General features: G+C 37.7%; 2 protein-coding genes across 8 annotated transcripts in view; both read left to right on the top strand.

The window, feature by feature from the left end:
• Nucleotides 1–11586, top strand: part of LOC132857187 (AP-3 complex subunit beta-2) — a 40119-nt gene extending 28533 nt beyond the window's left edge. For 2 of the 7 annotated variants that reach the window (XM_060887190.1, XM_060887187.1), the window contains exons 17-27: nucleotides 789–919; nucleotides 4022–4136; nucleotides 4358–4541; nucleotides 4644–4809; nucleotides 5265–5355; nucleotides 5557–5666; nucleotides 5751–5979; nucleotides 6220–6304; nucleotides 6456–6553; nucleotides 7890–8028; nucleotides 9766–11586. In XM_060887190.1, the coding sequence (XP_060743173.1) occupies nucleotides 789–919; nucleotides 4022–4136; nucleotides 4358–4541; nucleotides 4644–4809; nucleotides 5265–5355; nucleotides 5557–5666; nucleotides 5751–5979; nucleotides 6220–6304; nucleotides 6456–6553; nucleotides 7890–8028; nucleotides 9766–9952 (1535 nt within the window). In that variant the 3' untranslated portion in view covers nucleotides 9953–11586. The remainder of the gene's footprint in view (nucleotides 1–788; nucleotides 920–4021; nucleotides 4137–4357; nucleotides 4542–4643; nucleotides 4810–5264; nucleotides 5356–5556; nucleotides 5667–5750; nucleotides 5980–6219; nucleotides 6305–6455; nucleotides 6554–7889; nucleotides 8029–9765) is intronic. The other 5 variants (XM_060887191.1, XM_060887188.1, XM_060887192.1 and 2 more) reach the window with 4 other exon arrangements.
• Nucleotides 1–15005, top strand: part of tmem258 (transmembrane protein 258) — an 80152-nt gene that overhangs the window by 62874 nt on the left and 2273 nt on the right. The gene's annotated exons all lie outside the window — the stretch shown is intronic.

Raw genomic sequence — 15005 nt, 5'->3', positions numbered from 1 at the left:
TTCACTGAGTTCTAGACATCATTTGGACAGTTTTGATATCAATAACTTAAATTGACAAACTTTAATTGCTAAAATAACTTTCTATATAATTTGTAATTGAAACAAAGCCACTCCAAACACACACACTTATTCTACCCAATTCAACTGCAAAATACATATTATACAGATTGTATAAATATGCTGATACTAAGAGCGATAGCAAAGGTTTTACTTGTAACCACAATACACACAAGCCTCTGTTTGTCAATAGAAACAAGTAGAAATGAATACTGATTCAATGCACCTCGTGTTGTTATTACAGAATCAGATAACCAGCTACTGTGACCAAATTAAAAACAGCTTTGTGCAATTGAAGCAATTAACTTTTTTTTGCAACCACTCAAAAACTGGGGTGCTTTGTCCCACCTCCATCAGTCTCCAAACTACAAACCAGAAAGTTGAGAATAGATCATCATATATACATTGACCATAACAAATAAAACAATAAAACTGTTTTATGTCTTTGAAAATTATAATTTGAGGTTTAGACTTACAAATTCAGAGTCACAAATTCATCTGATTATAAATTACTTTGCAAAACAATTAAATAATATAAAAATAAATATTTAGTACTGGTCAAAGGTAAACTTCCCCTATAAGCTAGAATTGATTATATTGTTAAGACTGTCATCTTCCAATGAAACTGGAAACAGAAGTGTGTTTGTAGGTTTTATTGTTATACAATACTTTTTGACTCCTATAGAGAGTCGATTTCTGACTTTGTGTCTGTTGTGTGTTTCACTGTATAGACAGAGACCATTATCAGCTCGGCTCGCTGTCTCACCTGCTAAATACCAAAGCAGGCGGCTACCAGGAGCTGCCCGACTGGCCCGAATCAGCACCTGACCCCTCCGTGCGCAACGTGGAGGTGAAGGATTCTGTGCGTGCAGGGGGAACAATTACTCCCAGAGGCAGGGCTTCAGGGCTCAGGCCTGTGGGAACTGCTCCTCCACCCCACCAGAGGGAAGCCCAGCATGCAGGATACGTCAAAAAAATGAGCCTATCCTCTCCAACCAAAATCGGCTTTTCCCACAGCCATGTTTTATATCTCTCCTCGCTCATCAGCATAACTTCATCCTCATCATGCATTGTCATTCTATTTGGCTCTCGGCCAGCCTGCAAGCTCATTGTAATATTGTGACAAAGGATATTTTCATTTCACTTTAGTAAGTAGGAGTGTTATGCTTTTGAGGGTTGAGAAATCAATTCAGAATTGAGAGTTTATTGTTATATTCATGATAGTAGTGTTCAATATTATACCTGTGGGATCTTTAAATCCATACATTCATATCAGACCACTGTTGGGCCTTCTGGAAGAGCAGTACCCACAGAGCCCTTCATCCACAGTCATAAAGCCTGCACTCCACACACTGACTAAAGCCACCTCAACTCATATCACACGCTCTACCCTTCCTCCATTATGCTTTCATTTGGGTTCTGAAATTCTCAGTAACTTAACAGGGAAAGCTTTACTGTCTTTATTGGTCGGGTTAAGGTTTGCTTTATCTAGCTGTGGAGTGTGGAAGGAAATAATGGCACATGAGATCAGAATTGTTATTCATCAGAACCTCATGTGCTACTCCATTAATGTCTCAGAAGGTCAGTGCTTGTGAACATACCAGCAGAAGACAAAGGGGAACTGCACTATCCACTGTGTTTATATTTGGTGGAAAACATGATGGCAGCTCGGATATGTCTGATCCTCTCTATTGGCTTGACTGAACTAAATTTTATTATGCATAAAGAGTGCTTTAAGATTCTATATACAGTGAAATTCTTCCACCCATACTCAGTTTACTAGAGGTAAACAGAGCAAAAGTCAAAATATATTTCAAGTCCAGTCCAGTTTTTTGTCAGTCTTCTGGAAGTTTCCTTTTTATTAATATCCCTCCCAATCATTTAGTGTATTTTTAAAATACACATTGCTGGATGTTTTTAATCACAATGAGGCGACTGAAAAAAAAAAGACACTAAGCTTGTATAATAGACCCGTTTGTAAGTTATTTGTAGACTTTGTAAAGATAAACATGAAATGAAACGTGCCTTAATATACTTTTGCATATTGCACCTCGTTCAAATCTGTCACCTTCCACTGCCTCTGTTCTGGCAGTGAATATGAAGGAGTTGAGCCATGTTGTTCACCATGTATACAGTGATTGGTACATCCACAAGCAGAATGTTATTTGACTTGTGCTTTGTCTTTGTGTTCCTCTATTTACTATATTAAGTTTAAATTCTCTCTCTCTATATATATAGAGTATCATTATCATAATGCATAATACATTGAGTCATGATGCAGATTTCCTGTTAAGTAGTCTGTGTTGTTAAGTCTAACATAATTTCCCATCCAGTGACCCTTTCCTGTTTGTTTCTTTATAACCCCTGTCTGTTTGCTCCACCTTTGCCCCCTACCACATCATCATCCCACAGCAAGAGGAAGTCATAGACACCAGTGAAGGACGGATCGGTCTCCTTGGAGACTGGCGAGAGGTGCCCAAAAGTGTGCAGTGGCTTCTCTTCCTCCTTATCTATCACTCCGTACATACTAGCACCCTTTCCTTACAACTCCCAGAGCGCAAATATACCTACAGTGAGGAGTGCACTGTATTGTAATACATTCCCTGGATCATTCAGAATTATATTATCCAGGAATACTAATCTACTAATGGTTGTAAAATTCTGAAAGAATTTGAAAAAACTGATAAGCACTTCATCCCAGGGAAAAAGAACACACCCCTTTTTTCCTTTAACAGAGTGTGTATCTGTGTGAGATGTGTGTGTTTGTGTGTTTTCTCTTAATCTGAAATCTGCTGTTGGACGATATTCAACTCTCATCTCACTCAAAAAAATCAGGTGTTCATCCCATTTCTGTTGCACTTCCATTGATTTACAGAGGCTTCCATAACCATGTTTTAATATAATACATGCTTTATAATACACATAGATTTTTTTTTACTCGTCTATGCTACAAGCTAAAACAAAAATACAATACACAAAAAAAAATAGTTTAATGATATAATTATATATATAATATATTTTTGTCGATACTATAAGTTTTATACGATTAACTCATGCTGACTGTAGATGTCAGTGCTATTATATAATAGAAAAAGTCTTTTTTTTTTTAATGTTTTGGACGTTGAAACCATGGCTGATGTACCTACAGTAGATTTGTTAAGTGCAACCTGAATCCTTGTGTGTACCTTTTTAAATATTTCTGTTCTCTTCTTTTTCTAGCTCTTTTTCTCATCTCACCTCATCATTCTTTTGTTTTTTTCCCCCCCTTTTTCTTTCTTTCCTGTCCGCCAGGTTATTAGGCTGCTTGAAAGAGTCACGAATCTAACCAGCGTGAGTCTGTCAGTTCACGAAGAGCTCTGCGCATATTTGAGTCTCGAACCGTGTCACGCCAAATCCCAGAGTGCTTTCCTTGCCAGTCAGCTTAGCCTTAACCCTTGTCACCTAGCCTAGCTTATTGTCTGTCCACTGCTAAATTCAGCCTAAAGCCCCTGGCTGAGCTTCACTCTCTGCTGTCTTTACCATTAAATAGCTGAATCCCTGCAAAATGCCAACTGCCCTCCTCTTTAGCTCATTTTTTATCGCAATCCTTGTTTTTGCTAAAAATGCACATTTCTATTAGCTTCCTTCAATGCTCCAAATGCAGAAATGCACAAATGTAACGTCTTAATTCAGGAGGAGGTCATTTGGTACTTTTTCAGACTTTCAGAATTTTTTATAGGTAGGTTTTTCCCATTGATACAATAAGTACAGCAGTCACTGTGACAATGAATGCATCACCTTAATGCTTACATACGATCCATCTTTGTTAAGGACAGAAAGTTTGTCCTTTCTATGTTATATGTTACATATTTGTTATACATGTATAGCCCGTAGCTGTGGGAGAGGCATTCATGGCCAGACAGTGCTGAAACACTGTACAACCATGTGTATCTGTGGTATGACCATGTCCTGTGACTTTCATCAGGTTCCAGAGTGGACTAAATGCACCAGCAGGAAGGAGCGCAAGGAGAAGAAGGTGGAGAAGCCTTTCTACTCTGACTCAGAGGGAGAATCTGGGCCCACCGAGTCTGCTGACAGTGGTAAGTCTGAAGAGAATTTAACAATAGAGTATCTTAGTATCTGATACTGAAGATTTATGTTTCCAAGAATTTAATACATAAAATGGGTTTTGCTGATTTAATCCATAAAGTATTAGGGTTAATATACAAATTAAATTTGAAAGGCAGAGGTGGAGGTCATTTCCATGGAACCTACATCCAAAATACATTCATTAAACACAGTCTCTCCTGTCTCTCTGCAGAGACCAACTCCAGCAGCAGGTCCGAAAGTGGCAGCGAAGAGAGCGGCTCGGGCTCAGAGAGCGAAGAGAGCAACGAGGAGTCTGAATCTGATGAGGAGGAGAAGGATAGAGAGGAAGAGAAGACTAAGAAGAAGAAGAAAGTAGACACAATCAAATTGAAGAAAACAGAACTGAGTGCAGAGAGGTCTGATTCATTTCTACAGACAGTTGATGTTACGTTTGCAGTTTTATGTGTATATACGGTATGTAGGCAGGATGACAGAGTACCTATACGCCTTCTTTACAGTGATCAAAGCAGCGGAGAGGAGCAGAAGAGAACCAGGAAAGGAGGAAAGGAGCAGAAGAGACTGTCTGAGTCCGAGAGTGATGAGGACAGCGAGTCTGAAAGCAGCGAGTCGGATTCAGAGTCAGAGGAAGAGTCAGACTCGGACATGGACACAAGAAAGAAGAAGGTTTGAGCTGAAAATCATTCTCTTTAATACAGAGGTTCCACTTTTAGGATTTTTAATAGCTTTTTGTTTATTAAATCAGTCTTGATTTACATTAAACTGCTATTCCACAGCCAGAATTTACAGCTCCTGCCCTGCTGCAAGGGGAACTTATCAACACCATGGAGATCACTCTCCTAAGAGACTCTCAAGAGCAAGAGGTGTCCTTAGTGTGCAGTGGTTTCTGCTACTTCTGTCTCTGTTAAACATCTCAGTGACAGTCCGTCCTTTTTTAACTGACGGCAACAGTAGAGTGATTAGAAAAGTGCTGTGTGTTATGTTGTTTTTTGAAAGTGATGCATAGCAAATTCCCTCCTTCATTTTTATGCTTTCTTTTTTTTTGCATTAATCATCAAGGTGTTTGACTGAGGTGCTCAAAATGCAGAACACTACAGATATTTTGTGTATTTTTCTTACAGACTCCTGCCTCAAAACCACCACCTGCAAAGCAGAGCAAAAAAGAGAGCAAGAAAGAGTCCAAAGAAATGTCTCTGCTAGATCTGGATGACTGTGAGTGGGATCTGAAATATGAAATTGACTGGAAGGTTATTCAGATCAATGAATTGTCTTGTTGCCTAGTTTCATTTTGAATTTTTAGTCCATTCAGTCTTTCACCTGCTAGTACAATATGATATGCCCATTTGTACTTGGCCTTGTGGACAGGAAGAGAGACCTTTACTGCCATTAACAGGTTCTTCTTCTTTGCCTCAGTTGACCCCACCCCTTCACCTCAGGTGACTCCAGTCAACAACTTCCTGTCCAGCAGCCTGGTGGCAGATCTAGAAGGGTTGTCACTGACTGACACTGTACTCGCCCCGACAGTGAGTTACATGCACCACTGACCTTTTTAAAGCAAGTTCCTTTTTGATTCCTTCTTGACACTTTTACCCTTGTCATGTTTTTAGACCATCTCCCCATCAGGCTCGATTAGGATGTATGAATTATTGCATCGTATAACAGGAGAGGGTCTGGCAGTCGAGTACTGCTTCAGCAGGCAGCCCTTCAGCCCTGATCCGAACATGGTGGCTGTGCAGATCCAGTTCACCAACAACACCAGTTCAGAGACCAAGAACCTACACATCGAAGAGCCCAAACTGCAGTCTGGTATGAGGATCAAGGAGTTCACTGAAATCGGTCAGTCAAAGAAGACTTCAAACCATGGAACACAATTTCACTTTGCTGTTATTCAACTATAAACCTTGAAACAAAGGCATTAAAGTCTGAATTAAAGCCTGAATGGACAAATTTCTCTTTCTATTGAAACACCTACCAACCTACCAATCTATGTGAACATCTGATCCCACGAATCCCAACTGATTAAAGAGTCATGTATTCTTATTTAACTCATGATGTGCTGTCCGTTTTCTTTCTCAGAGGTTTTACCTGCAGGCGAATCCATAACTGTTGTAATGGGCATTGACTTCTGCGACTCCACACAAGCAGCAAACTTCCAGCTTTGGTTAGAGGCAATTGTTTATTCCAACTGAATCTGTTAATATTGATGCTCTGTACTTTTCTTCCTTGATGAGTCTATTAATCAAGGAACCAGCTTACCATCACTCGGATTTTATTTAATCCTCTTTCCTGTTTCTTTTTGTTGTTTTTATCAGCACTCACACTCGGAAGTTCTTTGTGTCCATCCAGCCACCAGTCGGAGAACTGATGATGCCTGCTTTCCTGACAGAGAATGAGTTTAAGAAAGAGCAAGGTGAGATGACCAGATGTTGCTCTAACGCTGATATTCTCTTGAGCTAAAACACTCTGGATTATTAGAAACATTTCTGATGATAAATGTGATGTTTTTTATAAATGCTCTCCTTTCCTCCTCCTAATTATGACCCAGTCTAGCCTGGGTTTCTGTTATTTAAACAGATGTACAATATTTAACATAGGGCATATTAGCACTCATTTGATAAAAGTGTGTCTTTACTAATGAATAACCAACACTGGATCTTTGCACCAGTTATTAAGCTGAATGTCCTAATAAGTACTGAATGTTGCTCTGTCATATTTTTTCATTTCTCCTTCTGTGAGGGTTGCTATCCTTTAGAGATGCTATTAAGTGGTAAGTTCCCCTAAAGGCCTGGCTTCTTCACACTGATAGTTTGCCTCCTGCTTCAACCCAGTGTAGTATTAGCATGACTAAAAGCATAAGCATAACTAATTAGTTGTATAATATAAGCATGACTAATTATTTTTCATTTAACATGGTGGGGACATTTAACTGCATCTCACCAGTAGATCACAAAGGCAATTATCCCACAAAATGCTTCATGTAGAGTCCATTAAGCAGCAAAAACGTTGTATTTAGAGTATATAAACATTCTCAAAAACAGACTTAGACACATAAATTTATCAGTTTGTTTTTGCCAGAGTGATTTTAAAGAAAAGATATCATGTATGATCAACTGAAAATAAATTCAGTCTAGTGACAGACAGATACAGAATCAGTCATAATCTTGTTTGGTCTGTTGTCTAATTTGTAGTGACTGGACCCCAATCCTTGAACCTCTACTTCATTCATAATGCAATTTACACTGTAGTCCCTCAGAATATGAAATTTGTGCATCCCAATGTTTTAGATGGTTTAGAGCAATTATACTCACCTCAACACCTAAATATTCAGTGATGCAGAGTTTGATCTTTTTTTTTTACACTGGATTTTTTACACTGGAAACTAAAGGTCATAACCAAGGTTTTAGCAACATGGCTGATAAGAGCAAAAACAATAGCACTCCGTATCTTTAGTATGGCTTTAGATCAAACAACATGCAGACATATTTACTTAAAACACTGACTGTACAGTTCACTGTTTAGGAGAAGAAAATATACATAGTTAGCTGGTTAGCTTGTTGCTAACAAAAGACGAACATATGGTCATATTTTTTCCTACTTTGTAGCTCAAATGCATGGAGGTTGAAAATGACATAATTCCAAGTGCCAACTTCCAACTTCTGAGGCAAGCCAAATGCGGTGGTCAACCCTGTCATTTCTCATGTCTTGATTTTGAGTATTTAATGAATTGATTAACCTACCTTCTGCAGGTCAGCTGATGGGAATGAATGAAATTTCTGAGAAGCTGAACCTGGGGGAGAACTGTCAGAGAGATCATGTCATTATAGAGAGAGTCACTGCTACAGCTAACCTTAGCAGAGTACCTTGTGGCTCTGAGAAAGACTGCAGGTAAGGCATAGGGGAAAACCCCACAATTTTACCTGTCAAGACACAAGAATATACAGATTGTACAGTTGACTTACTGATGATATTTTTAAAAAATATTCAGGCTCTTAATTTTTTTTTCATACTTTATTATGTTATAGATTTAATTTCAAGTGTTATTTTGACTATTTTGATGATTTTGGCCATTGGTCTACACACAAAACCACATAATGACAAGAGAAAACACATTTATTATGAATGAGCTGAAATCTCTCATTTAAATAGGTATTTATATTTTTTACTATGTTGAAGCACTTTGGGCAAAAGTCACAGCTTTGAGTCTCCTAACACAATAAGGTAAGATGATAAGCTCTGCACGTCTGAAAATGGGCAGTTTCTCCCATTTACCCTGGCGGATTCTTTGAGGCTCAACCAGGCTGGATGGTGAACATTTGTGACAGGCATGTTCAGGTGTTTCCACAGATATTCTATTGAGTACATGAATGTGCTTTGACTGGGCCACTCAAAGACTTTCAAAGACCTCCAGTTTCATTTGTATGCTTTTGCTTTGTTGTCAAGTTGAAAGATCTGAGGTCATCTGCACACTGGAGTAGGTTTTATTCAAGCTCCTCTCAGTATTTAGCTGCATTCATCCTTCCTTCAGTTTTGAACAGTCTTCCAAACCTTCCACTATGAAGCGGCATGATGGCTGACACCGCTATGCTTTACCATAGGGATGGCATTAGCATTCGATGAGTAATACAGGGCTAGACATATCCCAAAAATTAAATTTGTATCTCATCAGACCAGAGAATCTTTTTGTTTATGCCACCAGGGTCGTATAAGTGGCTGCCATATGTCATTTATTTCAGATGTGGCTGCTGTCTAACCACCTACCAAGTCCTGATTGATGTGGTCTTTATGAGATGGTTGTCCTTCCAGTATCTATACCTGAATAGAGGAATTATGAAGCTCTGTTAATGGTTATTGTGTTCTTGGTCAGCTGCCTGACTGAGGCCTTACCGAGTTACCGGTTGCTGCCCAGACGGCCAGCTATAAGCAGAATCCAGAATTTTCATGTTGATGGCACTTACTGCGTTCCTTGGAACATTCAATGCTATAGACCTTTATAAATGTCAGTAAAGTTTGATCATGGTGATCTACAGAATGTGCCTGGCTCTTTTGCTTGTTTTTTGGTCTGACATGGACTTCATACACATTATATTTGCATTTCCAGCATTTTCTATTATATTGTAATATATTTTGCATGTTATTCCACATCAGATCTGTGTTCATGGTTAGTGCTGCTCTGTCCTTCATTGAGTCTATTGTCCCATTTTAGTAATTATTGTACTGTCTTGAACTGTTTACACACATGTACTTTTTACAGTCCTGTGTAGTTCTGTATTGTTTCGTGCAGCATCATGAACAAAAATTGCTTCTAATCAATCGAAATTTCGAAAAAGGTAGACTCCAGTGAAGTGCTAGAGACATCTCAAGATAATTAAAGCAAACAGGATGCACAGTATGAAGTACCTTAGCCAGGAGTCTGAATCTAAATGAGAGATTTCAGTTAGATTTTATGGATTATTGCATGAATGTTAATGTACAATAAAAACATCTATATCTTTAGTAAAATAAAAACATTGTTATGTGAGTGTATTATATGCTGCTCATCTCTCTGTTTTTACTTGTCTACTTGTCTACTTCCACCGTCTGTATTTTCTGGCCTGTTTTGCTCTTTGCTTTGCTTCACTTCAGTCCTCCTCTTCCTCCTCCTTCATCACCTGTTTCCAGGTTTGCTGGGAAGACGGTGAGCGGCGGCAGTCTCGTGCTCGTTACCGTGGCTAAGAAGGAGGCCAGAGAAGCCCAGCTCACTGTGAACTGTGAGAAGATGGTGATTGGTACGATGCTCGTGAAGGACATTCTTCATGCCTTGACGCAGTGACAACCGAGTGCATAGTTGGCAAAAACCTGTAGCTATGTGTAGCTTTGACTCTTTGTGCTGATTGTTTGACCAACGTCTGTCATTTACTACACAATATTGCACCTAGTATACACAGCTTGTTGCTTATTGCTGTCCCTGAAAAGCTGAAATCGTAGTTTGATCCACATTAAGACCTGTGAATGCTCTGTGTACAATGTGCTCTTATTGGCCTTTATTGATTTTCTCCTTTGGGTTTGCAGAAACGGTGCATGACATGACATAGCATCTGACCCGGTTTTTAACATTCCCGAATAACTGTTTGTCTATTTAAAGTGCGTGTTTACTTTTCATTTCTTTACATAAATGGGCAGCACAGAAAATCTAACTTTACTGTATTACTGTGCAAATGCAAGCTGCAGGATATGACTAGGATATCCTGCTGAAGAAAACACATGGCCTGTACTCGGCACTGTTTACACACCGACTGTCTGAAATGGAGCTCTGATGATTGATTAACAAGCTAATTCTGACACATTTACTAAGGCTCCTTCTCCAGATCATTTTTAACAAATATTGACAATCGGATTTTAGCAAAACAAATATGTGCATTTCAGAAAAACACATCTTCAAAAACCTTTTCAAATTGTCCAATCTTTTGTTTCATAAATATTTAACACACACACACTCATTCCCATCTAGAACCAGTCCACATACAGAGAACCCTGAGCTGTTGCTGCATATGTACACTAAATAATGTATTTGATTGTCTCAATTAAAACAAAATCACATTATTGTAATTTTATAATTAGTTATTAGTGAGTATTGGTTCCAACATCCAACAAAATAAAACCACTAAATCCTGCTAATATCAGTAACAAATAGATTCAGACTAAAAATAACAGCAAACTGAAATCCATGTGAAGTCCGTAGAATATAGAAAATCCTTCAAGATCCTGTGTGGTATTTGCTATTATGAAAATCACGTAGCTATGTGATATAATTATTATTTTTTAACAACAGCGTTGCTTGTATTGTGTTGACAAGCTTCCTATCTCTCTTAAGACTATGATCATTCAGTGCTTTGGCGCTTTTAATGACTAAAGTTAAGTGGATATATTTGAAACGCGTCGATCAGCTGTAGTAATAAACTGTAGATGTAGCCTATAGTCTAGGTTATTTGGTTGTTCATAGCCATTTTATTTGCCTGAAACAAGTCTAATAGAAGACGCTGTGTGTTACAATAAATCAAACCAAACTGTTCAGGTGTTGAATGAATAAAAATACAACATTCTGGTCTTTTTATTATCATTTTTTTAAGTGATAACCTTACAAAGAGGGTTAATGAAATGTTTTGTTATCCGTCCACCTCTAGCAGGATCAGAGGGTCTCTGTAGTATCACTGCTCTGCTGTGGATCTGACCTCTGAGAATCCACATGATAGATGATTGGAATGTGACTATTCATTTATTTGTATATACTCTTAGGAAAATAATGGCTCCAATTCATATTCCATATTTGTGTTTTTTTGTTTGTTTGTTTGTTTTTTCAAGAAGTATCTTGAAGTAATCTTCCATCATGACCTTAATTAAAGTTTGGGTTTTTTTTTTTGCACGAATATTTGACTACCCGATATTCGGCCTTCATGTCATTGCTGTGTGAATGTGAAATGGTCTGCTTATTTTATTTATTTGTTTGTTTATTAATGTCAATAAAAATGAAACATGCAGTCAAATGTTTTGTCTTTCTGGACTATTTTAATATGCATTCAGCAATCCATCTATTCTGCCTGAATATTTTTTATCTTGAAGGAACTAAAAGGGTTCACCAACAGGAGCTTTATAGAACTTTTTTCAACTAGTGTTTTATTTATAAAAAATATCAGAACTAATTAATAGAAACAATTAGAACTCGACTGGGATGTGTCTGCCACAGGTCAAGTCCTTCTGATTACTAATCTGGATAGAAAATGAAATAATTGAAGAAAATCGATTTCAAACATTTGGTCTTGCTGGGACTTTGACCTGGAATTGAATTTTTGGTTCAATTCCTAAATCTAATCAATTTATCTGTAGTTACAATGATAATTTAATATAAATCCTACAAACAGTTAAACTCTCATTCTTGAGAAATTGTGCTGAGAATCTCAGATGGACAGACGGATACACAAAGCTTCCATCAGTTGAGGAGTCTTAAAAACTAGTTAATTCCTACAACACATTGCTTATTAACTATTTAAATAATATCAAAACAATTAGATAAATATCTACAATATTGTGCATTTTTACAAACATTAACATAATTACATAATTAACTTCATGTCCTCAAGTAATTATGTTAATTATTAGGTGGCAAAACAGTAAAGCATCTATGCAATACTTACATGTAATAAGATATACCTTTTATTCGTCCCACAATGGAGAAATTTCTCATAATAGGAGCGATAATAATAAAGTACTAGATGGAAAGTATTTAAAAGAAATTCATGCAGGCCTTCAATAGTAAAAACATAGAAACCTGCAATTTTATTTGAATAGTGAATTTTATATTGATCTGCATAGATAAGTATGACTACAATGGCTGCTTGTGAAAAAGGGGAATTAACATACTGTACATTTCTCGATCATCATTGTTTACCACCAAATCATTAACATTTGCTCAGAACTTTTGCTCATAAAGCTTTATATAGCATACTATTATGATACAAAGCCTATAAAACAAATGTTTCTTCTCAACTGAACTCCTTACAGGAGAACAATATCTATGAAGAGTTTCAGTCAGGTTTCAGGCCCCATCATAGCACAGAAACTGCACTTGTGAAAGTTACAAATGACTTGTTCCTAGCTTCAGACCAAGACTGCATGTCACTATTAGTTCTACTTGACCTTAGTGCTGCATACTATAGATCACAACATTCTCCTAGATTGCTTACAAAATTACATAGGTATTCATTGACAGTCTTTAAGTTGGTTTAGATACTACCAGTCTGATCGATACGATTTTGTGGAATTAAATGGTGAATCCTCCAGTTTATTGCCAGTTCATTATGGGGTCCCTCAAGGATCAGTCCTAAGACCTCTGCTTTTCTCGATGTACATGCTTCCATTAGGGAACATTATTAGAAGACATGGGATTAGTTTCCACTGTTATGCTCACGATACACAGTTATATATCTCATCAAAACCAGATGAAATAGCTAAATTAGCTGTAACTAGCTAAATGAGCTGTAATTTTCTGTTGTTAAACTCTGAAAAGACAGAAATACTACTTATTGGTCCAAAAACCAGTACACAGAAACTCATAGTTCAACTTCAATTTAGAGGGATGTACTGTTACTAGTAGCTCAACAGTGAAAGACCTGGGTGTTATATTAGACAGCAACTTGTCTTTTGAAAATCATTTTGCCCATACTACAAAAACAGCCTTTTTCCACCTTACAAATATTGCCAAGCTGAGAAACATCCTGTCTGTATCTGATCCTGAGAAGCTAGTTCATGCATTCATGACCTCTAGACTGGACTATTGTAATATTACTAGGTGGTTGTCCTGCATCTTTAATAAATAGGCTACAGTTAGTACAAAATGCAGCTGCCAGAGTTCTCACTAGGACAAGCAAGTATGCTCATATAACCCCAATTTTATCATCTCTACACTGGCTACCTGTTAAGTTTAGAATTGATTACAAACTGCTGCTACTTACATACAAGGCTCTTAATGGTTTAGCTCCCATGTATTTAACAAGTCTTCTAACACGTTACAATCCTTTACGCTCTCTGAGATCACAAAACTCAGGACTTCTGGTAGTTCCCAGAATATCTAAGTCCCAAACTCATAATATCTAACTCCCAAACTCTGGAATAGTCTTCCTGATAGTGTTCAGGGCTCAGACACACTTTCCCAGCTTAAATGTACTGTAGATTAAAAACTCATCTCTTGAATCAGGCGTACACATAATACATCCCATAGTATTGTGCACTATTACATCGGACTTGCAAATATTATGAACAGCAGATATGTTAATCCCTCTCCACTGCTTCTCTTTTTCTACCATCCCGAGGCATCCAGAAATTGTACCAGCTCAGATCGTCTTCCGTGCGATGAAGATTTTGGACCTCCACTGAGATGAGGCCGACTCTGAGAATCCTGAGGCATCTAGAGATCTACAGTTAGACTCTGCGATACTTAAGAGGAGATGTGAACTCCATGTGATCTTTTGCAACAATACAACATTGTTAGACTGTATATTTATAATTACACCCTCCAGTGTCACCCATATGAGGATGGGTTCCCCTTTGAGTTTGGTTCCTCTCAAGGTTTCTTCCTTACCATCTAAGGGTGTTTTTCCTTGCCACTCGCTCTCAGACTTGCTCGTTGGGGATAAATACATACACATTGTGAACTAAATATATCTAATATTAATCTTGAATTTTGTATTCTATTAATCTTTAGTGAGATCAGACACTCTGACCATAGCACACCATAGAGCTTGCTTTGTGCACTGTGTCCTTCTGGAACAACTTTGGGCCTCTTAGTTCCAGTGAAGGAAAAAAAAAGTAGTGAAACAGCATACAACGACCTTCTACTGTATACCAGGGGTCGGCAACTCGCGGATCCAGAGCCGCAAGTGGCTCTTTCATCCCTCTGCTGCGGCTCCCTGTAGATCTGGAAAATAAATATTCAATTTAAATTTATTTTATTTTAGTTAGTTAGTTTTAAAAAAAAATTAAATTCTAAGATTATGATGCTCTTGTCACATTAAAATAAACCGTGTTTATTTTTTTTTGTCGCTCAAAATATACGTCATATTTTGTTTTTCTCAAAATCAGCTTTCCTCCGCGTTGGACAAAATACACAAGTCTCTATGTGCGAACACGTGAGACAGATTCCAAGGGACCGTCTGCAAAGTGCAAAACCCGAAAAGCGAATACAAAAAACAGTCAATAACTTCACTGTACTGTCACCAAATTCAGCTCACACAGCACTGATGTCCTCCACTACAACACTTATTTGGGAGAAATGTCTTTTTGAGAAAAAGACATTTTGGAGAAATGTCTGTTCAAAATATTTTTGTTTGCTT

Source organism: Tachysurus vachellii, chromosome 14 (genome assembly GCF_030014155.1).
Source record: "Tachysurus vachellii isolate PV-2020 chromosome 14, HZAU_Pvac_v1, whole genome shotgun sequence".
Classification (NCBI taxonomy): Eukaryota; Metazoa; Chordata; class Actinopteri; order Siluriformes; family Bagridae; genus Tachysurus; species Tachysurus vachellii.
Note: the sequence above shows the minus strand (reverse complement) of the source record. Positions and strands in the feature narration are given on the sequence as shown.